This window comes from Piliocolobus tephrosceles, chromosome 10 (genome assembly GCF_002776525.5).
Source record: "Piliocolobus tephrosceles isolate RC106 chromosome 10, ASM277652v3, whole genome shotgun sequence".
NCBI lineage: Eukaryota > Metazoa > Chordata > Mammalia > Primates > Cercopithecidae > Piliocolobus > Piliocolobus tephrosceles.
The window spans coordinates 96,572,559-96,585,421 of NC_045443.1; the positions used below are offsets into that span (position 1 = coordinate 96,572,559).

General features: G+C 38.2%; 1 protein-coding gene across 9 annotated transcripts in view; it reads right to left on the reverse strand.

Moving 5' to 3' along the window:
* Positions 1–12,863, reverse strand: part of ANKS1B (ankyrin repeat and sterile alpha motif domain containing 1B) — a 1,351,669-nt gene that overhangs the window by 349,709 nt on the left and 989,097 nt on the right. For all 9 annotated transcript variants that reach the window (XM_023182451.3, XM_023182541.1, XM_023182286.2 and 6 more), the window contains one exon: positions 5,468–5,566. In XM_023182451.3, the coding sequence (XP_023038219.1) occupies positions 5,468–5,566 (99 nt within the window). The remainder of the gene's footprint in view (positions 1–5,467; positions 5,567–12,863) is intronic.

Below are 12,863 nucleotides of genomic sequence, written 5' to 3' on the forward strand. Positions count from 1 at the left end.
GCCTTGCAAGAAGACAGATGAAGAAACAGCTTGTTATAATTCGCTCTGCTTGCAACAAAACTGGCTGACTGGCTGAAACCGGCTGGAACCAATAAGGCTGACTGGAGTCAGAATAGCACAGAATAGACTTGCTCTCCTGAAGGGTGACGTTTTGATGTCACAGCCTGAATTTCCACGTCATGTTTCAGACCAGTTCCCCATGAATTTGCAAAGGCAACCCACGGAAAAGCACGAAGGGTCAACTGTGCACGTTCAAGGGACTTTCAAAACTTCCCATTCCTTTCTGCCAATCAGTAACCAACCCTGAAGCCCCTCCCCCAAAATCTCTCTTAAATATACTGCTTTAAGGCTGGTACAGGGCAACAGATTTGAGCTGGACTCCTGCCTCCTTGCTTGGCCGCCTTGCAATAAACCTTTCTCTCTACAAAATCCACCGCTTCAGTGTTTGGCTGCAATTGTGTGCAGGCAAATGAACCCAGTTTGGTTGATAACAGTAATTGTCAATAGTATCAGAGTCTGCTGAAGTCAAATAAAGGTGGAGATAACAAAGGGCTTATAGAATTCCTGCTTTTCTGCTTACTGGTGACCTTAGCACTGGTTGTAGGGGGTCGCAGCAGAGAAACAACTCAAGCCAGTTGAGGGATTAGTGGAACAAAGGAAACGGGGAGACATTGAGTATAGACAACTACTAAGTATTTCCAAAAGGTATTATAAAATTGGAAAACATTAGAAGAGGAAATACTGAAAAACAGAGTGAGCATACAATATAAAAGTTGCTTATGTGTTGAAATACACTGTCAACTCAGGATGAGGGATATGAAGAGAGCAGATGCAATATGAGCCTTGATACAAAGTCCTGCAAACCTTTAAAATGAAAATCCTTTGGATGCCTGACCTTCAGGTGTTACATTATCAAAGGACAAAAGTGTTTATGCCTTTTTAAAAAGGAAAATGTATTAGAGGATTATCCAAAGACTTGGCCACATACAATTCTTATCTGGAAAAAACTAAGTTATATGTTGAAAACAAGTAATCAGGTAATATCCCTGTGTCCAAAGAGACAGACAAAACACAATACACTTAACATTTCCAGGATAGTAGAAAAAAGGCTATTTTCTCTTGGAACTTTGGGTTTGTTTCCTTTCATAAAAAGGGTAAAAGGTGAAATTTGATCTTCAAGAAGTCCAGGAAAGCTTTCAGAGCTGAGAAAAGACAGAGTTGGGGTTGTTGAGGGAAGTAGATGCTGGGTGAAAATGGATAATTAAGCTTTACAAAAGGTCAAGCATTGCAAAAGATGGCGAGAAAGATGATTCTATGTGTTGAATGTATCAAATGTACTTGAGAAGATGTAAATCTTTGCTTTGGTGAATATTTCGGTATTAAAAAAGACATATTACAAAATGGCTATTCTTACAAAAGGAATACACTGTTTTCTTTGAAGCTTGATGCAACAAATACAAACAAAGCACAAAAAATGTGCTTTGAAGTGTGCTAACACATCAAGATTGTACTGAGCAAAGCACCTTTTCTCTGTTTAGGAACAATCTCACTAATTCCACACCACAATATGTTAATTAAAGAATCCCAGGTAGCAATCATGGAATATTTCTTCTCATGACAGATGAAGAATACAATTTATTCTGAAGACTGAAATTGCATAAACAAAATGAAGAGACATTTTGTCCATTTTCTGGCAGTGCAAAGTTAAAGTGAATGCAGATGAATGAGCTGGCAATAAAATGACACTATTAACCATCTGAAGATTGGGCTCATTACCTAAGAAGGCAAAGCATCAATTTGTGGCATTATAACACTCTGTTTGTGCTGCTGAACGTGCATCTGGATGTTTTTATATACTCTCTACTAATTTGTGTGCATAGTAAGCTCTTCCATCAGCCTCTCGATAGAAGCTGAATTTTGTTTTGTTTCTATTATATTATTTTCTCTAATGAGAATAATATTCTGTATTAGAAATAAACACTTCATTTATTCTCCAAATAATTCTAGGTTCAGTTTCTCTTGTTTTGCATTATCAAATGGTGTGTACAGGATTATAGGTATATCTTAAAATTGAGGTGCTCTGATTAAAAATATACATTTGAATGACATGTGAGGAAAATATTCATTCACTCAATCACTCACTCATTCATTCTTAAAAGAATGTCCATGAACTGGGTTAAGCATCATGGGAAATTCAAGGATGTTGCACTGTCTCTGCCCTCAGGATATTTATAACATAGAAGTGGCTGAATGTTGTTAGTATTTTCTGATAGGAACAAGCACAGGGCCATAAAATCTCAGAGGAAAGGAAGGGTCAGTGTATTCTCTCATACCACAAGTATTTCTTGAGTACCTACTACATGACAGGTGCTATTCTAGGGGCTGGATATATAGAAAAGAGAATAAGACAGTCAAGGTCCCTGACCTCATGGATCTTGCTTCCTGAGGGTGAGATGGAAAATAATGAAGAAAAAAAGCAAATAAATAATATAACTTCAGCTCACTCTAAGTGGCATGAAGAAAAAATAAAGCAGAGCAATAGCAAGGACAGTAATGATAAGGGAAGGATGTGAATTTTAGTTCACAAAGGCCCCTGTGAAGATGTCACATCCGAGTAGAGATCTGACAACGTATAGGAGCAAGTGTATGAAGTTCTGAAGGAAGGGCTTTCCAGGTAGTAGGACTTTTGTAGGACAGGATAAAGACTTTATTCTAAGTGGGAAGAAAATTAATTGGGGAATTGAAGCAGGGTATAGCATGATCTGATTTATATTTTAGAAGGATCATTCCAGATACTGTATAGAAATTCAATTATAGAGGGTAAGAAGGTAACCTGGACAGAGGTTAGACATATGTGAATAGTCCAGGCTGGAGGAGACCAATGAGAACTTGATTTATGTAGTCTAACAAAGGATGACAGATTAGAATGCACTGTGGTAGTTCATTTAGATAGAGGCGGTTGGTGAGGACTAGGTTGATAATTACTTAGATGGTAAGGAGTGGCTCCATTTTGAAGGAAGTTGCACAAATTAAGTGATATGGTATGATAATATCTGAGTTGAACTTTAAATGAAGGGCAGCATGTGACAAAGAAGGTAGTCATTCATTGATTAATTGAGTGCTTATCTATTTTTATGAACCAGGCACTGTGCTAGGTGCTAGAGATACAGCAGTACAGAAGCCATTGCTGAAAATGAGAACAAAACTTGCTTTTTTTTTTTTTTTTTTGAGACGGAGTCTCGCTCTGTCGCCCAGGCTGGAGTGCAGTGGCACAATCTCGGCTCACTGCAAGCTCCGCCGCCTCCTGGGTTCACGCCATTCTCCTGCCTCAGCCTCCCTAGAAGCTGGGACTACAGGCGCCTGCCACCTCGCCCGGCTAATTTGTTTGTATTTTTTAGTAGAGACAGGGTTTCACCGTGTTTGCCAGGATGGTCTTGATCTCCTGACCTCGTGATCCGCCCACCTCGGCCTCCCAAAGTGCTGGGATTACAGGCTTGAGCCACCGCGCCCGGCCGAGAAGGTAATATTTTAAGTAAACATACACAAGAAGAGAGGTTAACAATATGCTCATAGGAATTACTTCCAGAATTTGTTCTAAGGATGTTTTATTCTTTTCCATTTAGTGCAGAAAATTATGTGATTAAACTCCTTTGTATATTTGGCTCAGTGAATTTGCAAAAGGAGTAAGTGTCTTATCAGTAGAAATTCAATTCACTGTCAGTTGGGAAATTTCATCAGATAATTTCCTTGGAAACAGTGTTTAATATTTACTTTTCCCACTCTGGGAAGGAGAAAGTATAGCCTCTCTAGAAAGAACAAGAGGACAAGCTCAAATATCCAGGTGCCTCTATTATAGTTCATCTACCACCTGCCTCAAATCTGCCCCACAGTCTTTTTGCAAACAGATGACCCAACTTCAACTTTCCCTCCTTCTAATCCCACTTGTACACTGCCTCCAGAATTAATTGGCCTAAAGTAGTCCAGTCATGTCCATTCCCCAGTGCCTACAGAATAAATTTCAAATTCCTCAGCCTGACACACACTGACCCAACCTACTTTTTCTGCTTTATCTCTGACTACACACTCCTCAATTGTTTTAATCACCTTGAATTTTCTTCCTCTTTTTAAAATTATTTTTTGAATTGTGTGAATATGTTATGAAATACACATAACATAAAACTTACCATCATCACCATTTTTAGGTGTATGGTTCAGTGGCAAGAAGTACATTTGCATTGTTGTGCAAATCCCATTGGATTTTAAATGTCTATTTCCCTAATACTTCCAGCAATTTGTTGCCTGAATCATATTTGTTTTAATATGGTTCCTGGGGTCTCCTGAAATGCCTTTTCCCATCCAAGTACTAACCAGACCCAAACCTGCTTAGCGTCTGAGATCAGACGAGATCGGGCATGTTCAGGCTGGTATGGCCATAGACCTGAAATGCATTTTCCTTTCCTTATCAATTAAAATCCCACATATCTGAAAGATTCATGCTCACATTTTGCCTCTTACTTTAGGCGACTTTGATACCTTATCTGGAAACAGGAGGTCAACTCTGTTGCTAGGTAACACATTGCTTACAGTAAAAAGGATGCCTGGTTGGTAAATTGCATCTGGACTAGGAGGGCCTATACATGAACTATAAATACATGATGGGGATGTGATACTTTAGACTTCCCTTAGTAATGACTCTTGTAATTAGTCAGGTCCCTTGTAGGGACCACGAAGGATAAGTCTATGGAGTTGTTACAGGAGATATTGCCTCTTATGGGGCAGGAGGCTTTGGAGCCAGGGCCATTCCTGTACCCACCAATATGAATCTAGTCTTCTTGAACCTGAGCTGCCACCTGGGGGGCCAGAACTGATATTTGTACTGATATTAGGACTCTCACTGAAGAGAAAATCTGAAGCTTTCCCTGATGGCCAGAAGTGTTTTCTGTATTACATTTTTCTAGGTAAATCTCAAGCTAAGTGCTCATGCCTGTAATCCCAGAAGTCTCGGAGGCTGAGGTGGGTGGATCATCTGAAGTCAGGAGTTCAAGACCAGCCTGGCCAACATGGCAAAAGCCCATCTCTACTAAAAATACAAAAACAAACAAACAACAACAACAAAAAAGACAAATCAGCCAGGCGTGGTGGCATGCACCCGTAACCCCAGCTATTCAGGAAGATGTAGCAGGAGAATTGCTTGACCTGGGAGGTGGAAGTTGCAGTGAGCCAAGATCATATCATTGCACGCCAGCCTGGGTGACAGAGAGAGACCTTGTCTCAAAACAATAAAACAATAAAACCTCAAGCCAAGTGTGGCCCATAGTAGTCTCATAATTCTGAATGTGCAGTTGGACCTAAGAAGACCTGCTCTTGAGGTAGAAATATTGTACTAAATACAAACACTTCTTGCATGCCTGGCCTCAAAATCACTGGGAACTGTACACAGGACTAGGGCAACAAAAGCATTGCTCACCTTTGGAAGGAGCTGGATTGCCTGTAGAATTCTTTGTCGGTGCCCAGAATTAAGGATTCCAATTTCCAACAAATCCTGATCTTCCATAACATTGCTTCCCTGAAACAAAACAGAAATGCTACAAGTTAAATCAAGTATTTACACTGTGGATAAATAACAAGGATTTATTTAATACAGAGAAAACCAACGAGTGACCTGATTTTTATGAACAAACACACAGAGTCATTCTTCCGTGATGGTGAGGGCAGAGTTGGTCACCTTGTAACTGATGTGAAGGCTAGGAGAAAGCTTTCCTCCCCTCACAAATATCTATCGTGGTTTACGTCCATGTTCGGTTATCTGCATTGGAGATTCATTCCTGTGACTTCAAACTTTGTTTCTGTAAAGATGTGAATGCTTCTAGTAAGAGTTGCCATTTAGAATTATCAGTGACTTACACATTGATGTGAATGAATTATTTTCCCCCCCCTTGACAACAGATTTTGTGAGGAGGGCTGATAGAAAAATTGACATATATTAGGCAGGTTAAAAGTGAGAATTAATACTTAATTTCAAAATATTGAATCACAATAGCAAACACATAGAATCAACCCAAATGCCCATCAGTGACAGACTGGATAAAGCAAATGTGGCAAACATACACTATGGAATACTGTGCAGCCATAGAAAAGAATGAGATCATGTCCTTTGCAGGGACATGGATGGAGCTGGAGATCATTAACCTTAGCAAACTAATGCAGGAACAGAAAACCAAACACCACACATTTTCGCTTATAAGCGGGAGCTAAATGATGAGAACACATGGACGTTGAGGGGAAAAATACACGCTGGGACCTTTTGGAGGGTGGAGGATGGAGGAGGGAGAAGATCAGGAAAAATAACGAATCAGTACTAGGCTTAATACCTGGGTGATGAAACAATCTGTACAACAAAGCCCCATGACACAAGTTTACCTATGTAACAAACTGCACGTGTACTCTTGAACATAAAATAAAAGTTAAAAAAAATATTGAATACCAGACACCAGATCATGATATGAAGATAGAATGATGAATAAGACTCAGGGCCCTGCCCACAACTGCCTTTATTCCTTCCAGTCCAGTGATGGAAAGGGACTGTTCAAAGGCAGTTAGGTAGGATGCTGAGACTGTGCCATGCGGTGGCACTTGCTTGGGAGTCCACAGGGAATCCAGGATATTTTTTCAGAGAAAAGGACATCTAACCAGATACAGGAAAAATGGGTGGTTAGGGCACAGCACCTAAAAGAGGAAGGACAATGGGGAAATTATGTGCAAAGACCTGTGAGTAAGAAGGAATGTAGTATACTTGGAAGCATCATGTTCTGGGATAATATGGAGAGAGGAACAAATGGTAAGGCTGGACAATTAAGCAGAGGGCAGACTATACAGATATTGCATGCCATGCTGAGGGCTTCAGATTTCATCCTGACCATAATGGGAAGCCATGGACAGCTTTTAGGAAAAAGTGTTACATGCTGAGATTCCAAATATAGAAAGATTATTTTGATTTCCGGGGCTGGGCCTCAGTTTCCCTACCTATAAAATGATACAGTTGAGCCCACAATGTCCAAGGACCAGTTAGTCCTAAAATTCTCAGATTTCAATGGTTATTTTAAACCTGTGATTAATATTTGAATGCAGAAGTTTACAGATTGTTCATTTTATCCCTAGATTTTAATCTTTCACGGTTTGTAAGATAGAGTTTCTCTTTAAATTGAGGCGTCTATAGAAGTTCAAGAATTCAGATCACTATTTTTTTTTTGACAAACCAAACTCTGTCCTACTTATGTGTAACACAAAAACACAAGAATAGAAACGACAGAATATCTATTTATTTAGAATGATGAGTACCATTAGACACTCAAAGCAAAGGAGAATGAATTGGAAAGGGTGATTCTGGGGCATGAAGACCACTGCGGTTGTTCTCTAGAGGCAATGTGGGAGTAGACTAATGTAGTAGTCATAGGAGCAAAAAGAAGCAGGTGGATTTGAAAACTATCAGGAAGTTTGACTTGGAGATTGAACATGTGGAATGATGGAGAAATGTGGAATACGTACCTATTCAAGGCTTGGGCAGTGAGTGGAACTTGATGCCTTTTCCTGCCACAATAAAGGAGGAAGAACAGCCCTAGTGGGGTGCAAAGTGAGACTAATGTCTTTCCCTGGACAGGGACAGAATAGATGAATGTAAACAACTTAATAATATCAGACTATGTTATAAATGGATAACTGGCTGTTCTTAGAAGGATTAAAGTCGCTGGAATGGCGCCACAGCTAGGGATTTAAAATGGGCATTCACTGGACAAAAACATTCCACCTACTCATAGTGTCATTCCTATGCTTAAGCAACACCAGCCATCTCGGAGAAAGCAGAATGATCCAGGTATTCAGCAGCATGATAATGAAAAGCCTAATGAAAAACAAATAAAGCCAGTCTTGGCAACATGCCTTAGGAAATATTGCTCTCAAGAAATTACTCAGTGCACAAAACAGAGCATGGCTGAGAATACAAATGACTTCACTTTGAGAAAGTGTTATTATTTCCAGAAATGGACTAGTATGACATGAGCGAGATATGTGATACCATTCTGACTTCTACTCTTTGAGGAGTTACTTGGCCCTTAAGAAAATATCTTTGGTCATCTTTGTGTTAGAACATTACCAGGTTTTCCAGGTCCTAACTTACCAACCCACAACTTCAGCCCATGTAGAATAGAGGAAATGGTTTCTTTGCATAAACAGAAAGCATATGAATATCCCATAGTGTGCATAGTTACTATCTCTAGGTAATCCTGACAACTGGATTTCAGTGTTTGAATACTGAAAAATTTTGGAAAATTAAAGCCTTAAGACCACTGTTCTTCCTGTACACCTCCAATATGCTATTTTCTGTATCTTCAGTAAGAAAGGAGACCTTTTGAAGAATTATAGGGAAGTTAGATATTTTTAAAGAAGGTGTTGAGTACATAAGAACATCTTTTTGAGTCAAATTTCGTAGCCTATAGGATAATTATCAAACATTTTTGAAAAATGAACCAAAATCATGGGAAGCACAAGAAAAGTAGTGAAAATGTGTCAAAGGGGAAATGGCACTAATTGGGAAATGGAAAGGAAAGGATTTACTGTCCCCAGTGAGGCATACTGTTAGAAATTTTCTATTTTATCTTTTTCTATAATACATAGGGATGCCAAAAATATCCTAGTACATCATTCAGCCAGCCTTTTGTCCAAACAATAGTGGACTTGGAGTCTGCAGAACTGGGTTCGGATCATGGCGGGGCAAACTTTGCTAAGTCATATATTCTTTGTAGGCTTCCTGGTCCTCACCCATCAAATGAAGCAGTTTAATGCATGTGTATTCAGCTTCAAAATGCTATGATTTCAGCCATGTTTGCCTTTTGGTTGGTATCATTATATATAAATATAGATTGTATATTTTGAAATTATGTTTCAGTGTTTCAGAATTGTAACCTAAAATTAGCTTTAAGAAGTGATTAAAGAGAAATTCAAGAATTTTTTTTTGACAAATCAATCTTGGTACGATGGACTTACAAAATTTTGTATTAAAGGAAATTATAGGATAACTTATTTTTGTAGTAGTACAGATTCTTATAGCTTTTCAGGGAAAAACAAAATGTTTCAAACCTTGTAACTATGTAACCATCTCTTTGGCATCTGGGTGACAGTTGTGCCATCAAAGACAATAAACATTCCCATTCTTCCTAGGGAGCTGGAATTAATTCCCACTTTATCACTTGCCTTTACTAAATGTTAGGGAATCTCAGTTTAACTTTCATTTTTTTTTTTTTTTTTTTTGAGACGGAATTTCGCTGTTGTTGCCCAGGCTGGAGTGCAATGGCACGATCCTGGCTCACTGTAACCTCCATCTCCTGTGTTCAAGTGATTCTCATGCCTCAGTTTCCCAAGTAGCTGGGATTACAGACGTCTGTCACCATGTCCAGCTAATTTTTGTATTTTTAATAGAGACAGGGTTTCATTATGTTGGCCAGGCTGGTCTCGAACTCCTGACCTCAGGTGATCCATCTGCCTTGGCCTCCCAAAGTGCTGGGATTACAGGTGTGAGCAACCGCTCATTTTTCTCAATAAAAACTGAACACAACTCTAGTTTTCTTCCTCCTCCATTGATTTTTTTTTTCCACATAACTACTAGGTCAATGATTTAGGGGTAGAGCTCTGTCATGTCCATGTTCTGTTTAGTCATCTACTACATTATACTCTCAGTCTCCTCTCCTACCCAGTACACTCTGGTCCCACTTTTTCATCTCCCATTTTACTCCTCAACCCACCAGAATAAGCTGTTCCCCCCCATCAACTCCATAGCACTTCTCTGTCAAATGTTAAGAATGACTTCTCAATGGCCAAATATAGTTGATTCTTTTAAATCTTGATTTCAAGAATTTACTTGCCACATGTAGGTGATGGCCACCATGTGGGACAACAAAGACATAGAACATTGCCATCACTGTAGAATGTTCCATTAGACAGTGCTACTCTACAGTTAGAAACATTGAAACTTTAGTCAAATCACAAAAATGGGGCAGTAGCAGGGAATCAAATCAGGGACTCAAAAATACTCGTGAGTTTTTCTCAGGATGTAATTATTCATGTGCCTCTTAGTCAAAGTTCATGAACATTAAGTTTAGGATCTTTAGCAAATTCTCTTCTAATTTTTCAGTCACCAAAAGAAATTAGAAGGTTGTTCTACTTTCAGCAACATTTGTTTATGGTGGGGCTATAAATCTATGCTATGACAATAAAAAGTCCAATCACTAAATTATTTGACTTTCTTAGCACCCACCAATCACCCTGCAGAAGGTGTTTAACAATAATCAATAAATAAAGTTGTTTAGTTAATGACTTTCTAGAATGATCAAAGGCCCACATGCAGTATTTTTAGAATAGCTATTCTTTGCCTGTCAAGAAATGTCTAATGCAGAGTGTCTTTATTGATCTCTTAAATCATGGAATGGAAAAAGTCACCTAATGTTTTATGCACTAATAGCTGAAAGTGGAAGTTTCTTTGACCATGGGGAGAATATCTTAGGTACTGAACTTCTTCTGCTGTGATAAACTGTTAGCATGCCCAAATAGAATGAAAAGCAGTGTTTTGTATTTAATGATTCATTAGAAGTAAAACAGCTACTTACCAAAAACATCTCAAAAATATCTGTACTGATGGCTCTGTCTCTCCACACTCTGCATTTGAAATTTCTCTTAGTTTTATAAACTTAATATTTTATTCATTTAGCAAGCTTTCCTTCATATTATATATTATAGAAAATGTTAGGAAAACATATTTAAGGACCACAGGGAACTGGCTTATTCTTAATATAAACTTGAGTTGGATAAAGTTATTTATTCTCTTCCTTCATCCAGTCCAAGACTAAAAAAATCAAGAGGATAATTCTTGATTGGGGAAACTTGCCTTCGCTCTATAATTAGCTAAATTAGATTCTTCTCCACAATTTATGTGACCTTAAATATTTAAAATAGAGTCACTCTATAATGGAATGACAGCAAGATCTTACAAACTTACACATAGAAAAACATGTACTTTAGTTTGTTTTTAATATTTAGCCTTTTATAACATAAATAGCATGGTAGCATGAAACTGTACATAATTTTCTTGGAATAACAGTGCTACCTCTCTGCTTCTATAAGAGCTTTGAGTCAATTTGATATCAATTTACAAGTAAACCCAATGCATGTCTTCTCTGCATGGTTATGATAATGGTTATTGTGATAAATACCAGATTTATTATTCCTCTATCAGTGTTGGAACAAAGCTTTATTTAGCTTATCATACGGAAACATGGGTGACTATAACTGATCAAATAATGGATGATGTGCTTCTTCCAACTTTAACTTCCTCTCTCACACTAATGAAATGACCATGGAAGAAAATTTTATAGTACACTAAAAAATCCCTCTACCCTAATCCTCCATTTAAACATGTTCTGTCTACTGCAATAAAATTTCCTGCATACAACTTAACTAAATTTTCATGTTTTTAGCTTATGAAGAAAGCTTTCTGAATTCTTCAGACTATGTGGATTATTGATTCAAATAAATATTACATCACTGATCAATAAGACAGCATCTTATATGTGCAAGCTGTGTATTTTGATAAATTATATCTTAAGGCTAAGATATAATTTAGCATTATACATTTAACAGCTACCATGATCACAATGAATTTTCTGTCACCAATGTTTTCTTTATTTTTGAAACCCAATTCCCCTTGAAACATCTGTTGTCAAGCTACAGAGAAAGAAGGAATTTAAGTAACCAGGTATTTATTTGTTAAAGTATAGAGCAGGATTTGGTGATATCATAAATTATAACTGTGATTCACTTAAGATGTGTTAATGTAGGTTTTAGAATTATGTGTATTTGTAAAAGACTGCAAAATAATTCATACAGTAATTTGTACTGCCTTTGGTCAAACATTTTACAGCTATGAGAGAAGGAGTCTATTCTTCATTTCTAAGGATGCTAACCCAGAGCTCCTTCAAGTAAGAAGAAAAGTTGATGTGAATAAAACTTTTTTGTATGCTTACTTCTCTTTAGATGCATATATCTGTATAAATATAAAGTTGATGAATACCTACTGTCTTCCTTCAACTTTCATACTGATAGCAGTTGGTGTTCGTTAGTGTAAATAGCACACTTGCTTTTGTCAGGCACTGTTCTAACACCTTCCATATATCACTCTCTTTAATTCTCACAATAACTTTCTGTGAGGTAGGTAGCTTGTTCCCATAGCTGATAGGAGACTTTCTCAAAACTTACCCTATACTACCTCTAGCGGGAATCACATAGGAGATAAAAGGTTGGTTAAAAAACATGGTTATATCCACACCATTTATATTTTTACTTAAGAGTCATCTGAAATTCACATTTGAAAGGAAGTGCTCCAATGCATTTTATGTTTGATTTCACAGTACCGAAGCAACAATCAACCTCTCTATGGAAGGGAACTTGGAAAGCTGTCTGGCCTATTCTTCCCTCCTCTGCTCCAGTCCTTTCTGTTCACTGAATCCTGGAATCAGGCTTGGCAGGGACCTGGGGGTTTCTAGTTTCTAGTCTAAACATTCCCTAACTACCCACAAAGATTTAACTTCTCTTTTGAAGCGTGGTGTCTCACTGGGTTGACACCATCCCCAGAGAGGTAGGGAGGATTTGCTTTAAATGGTCTTTCCCAGCAGCTGAGTCTGAGCAGGGGGTGTGGCTGGGGTTGGGGTGGCATCTCTGTCCTACTCTTTTAGCTCCCACTGTGGTACAGACCAAGTGTTGCAGGAGAGCTATCAGAAGAAAAATGTGCCAGAAGCGGAGATGAAAGGAAAACAGTTAGC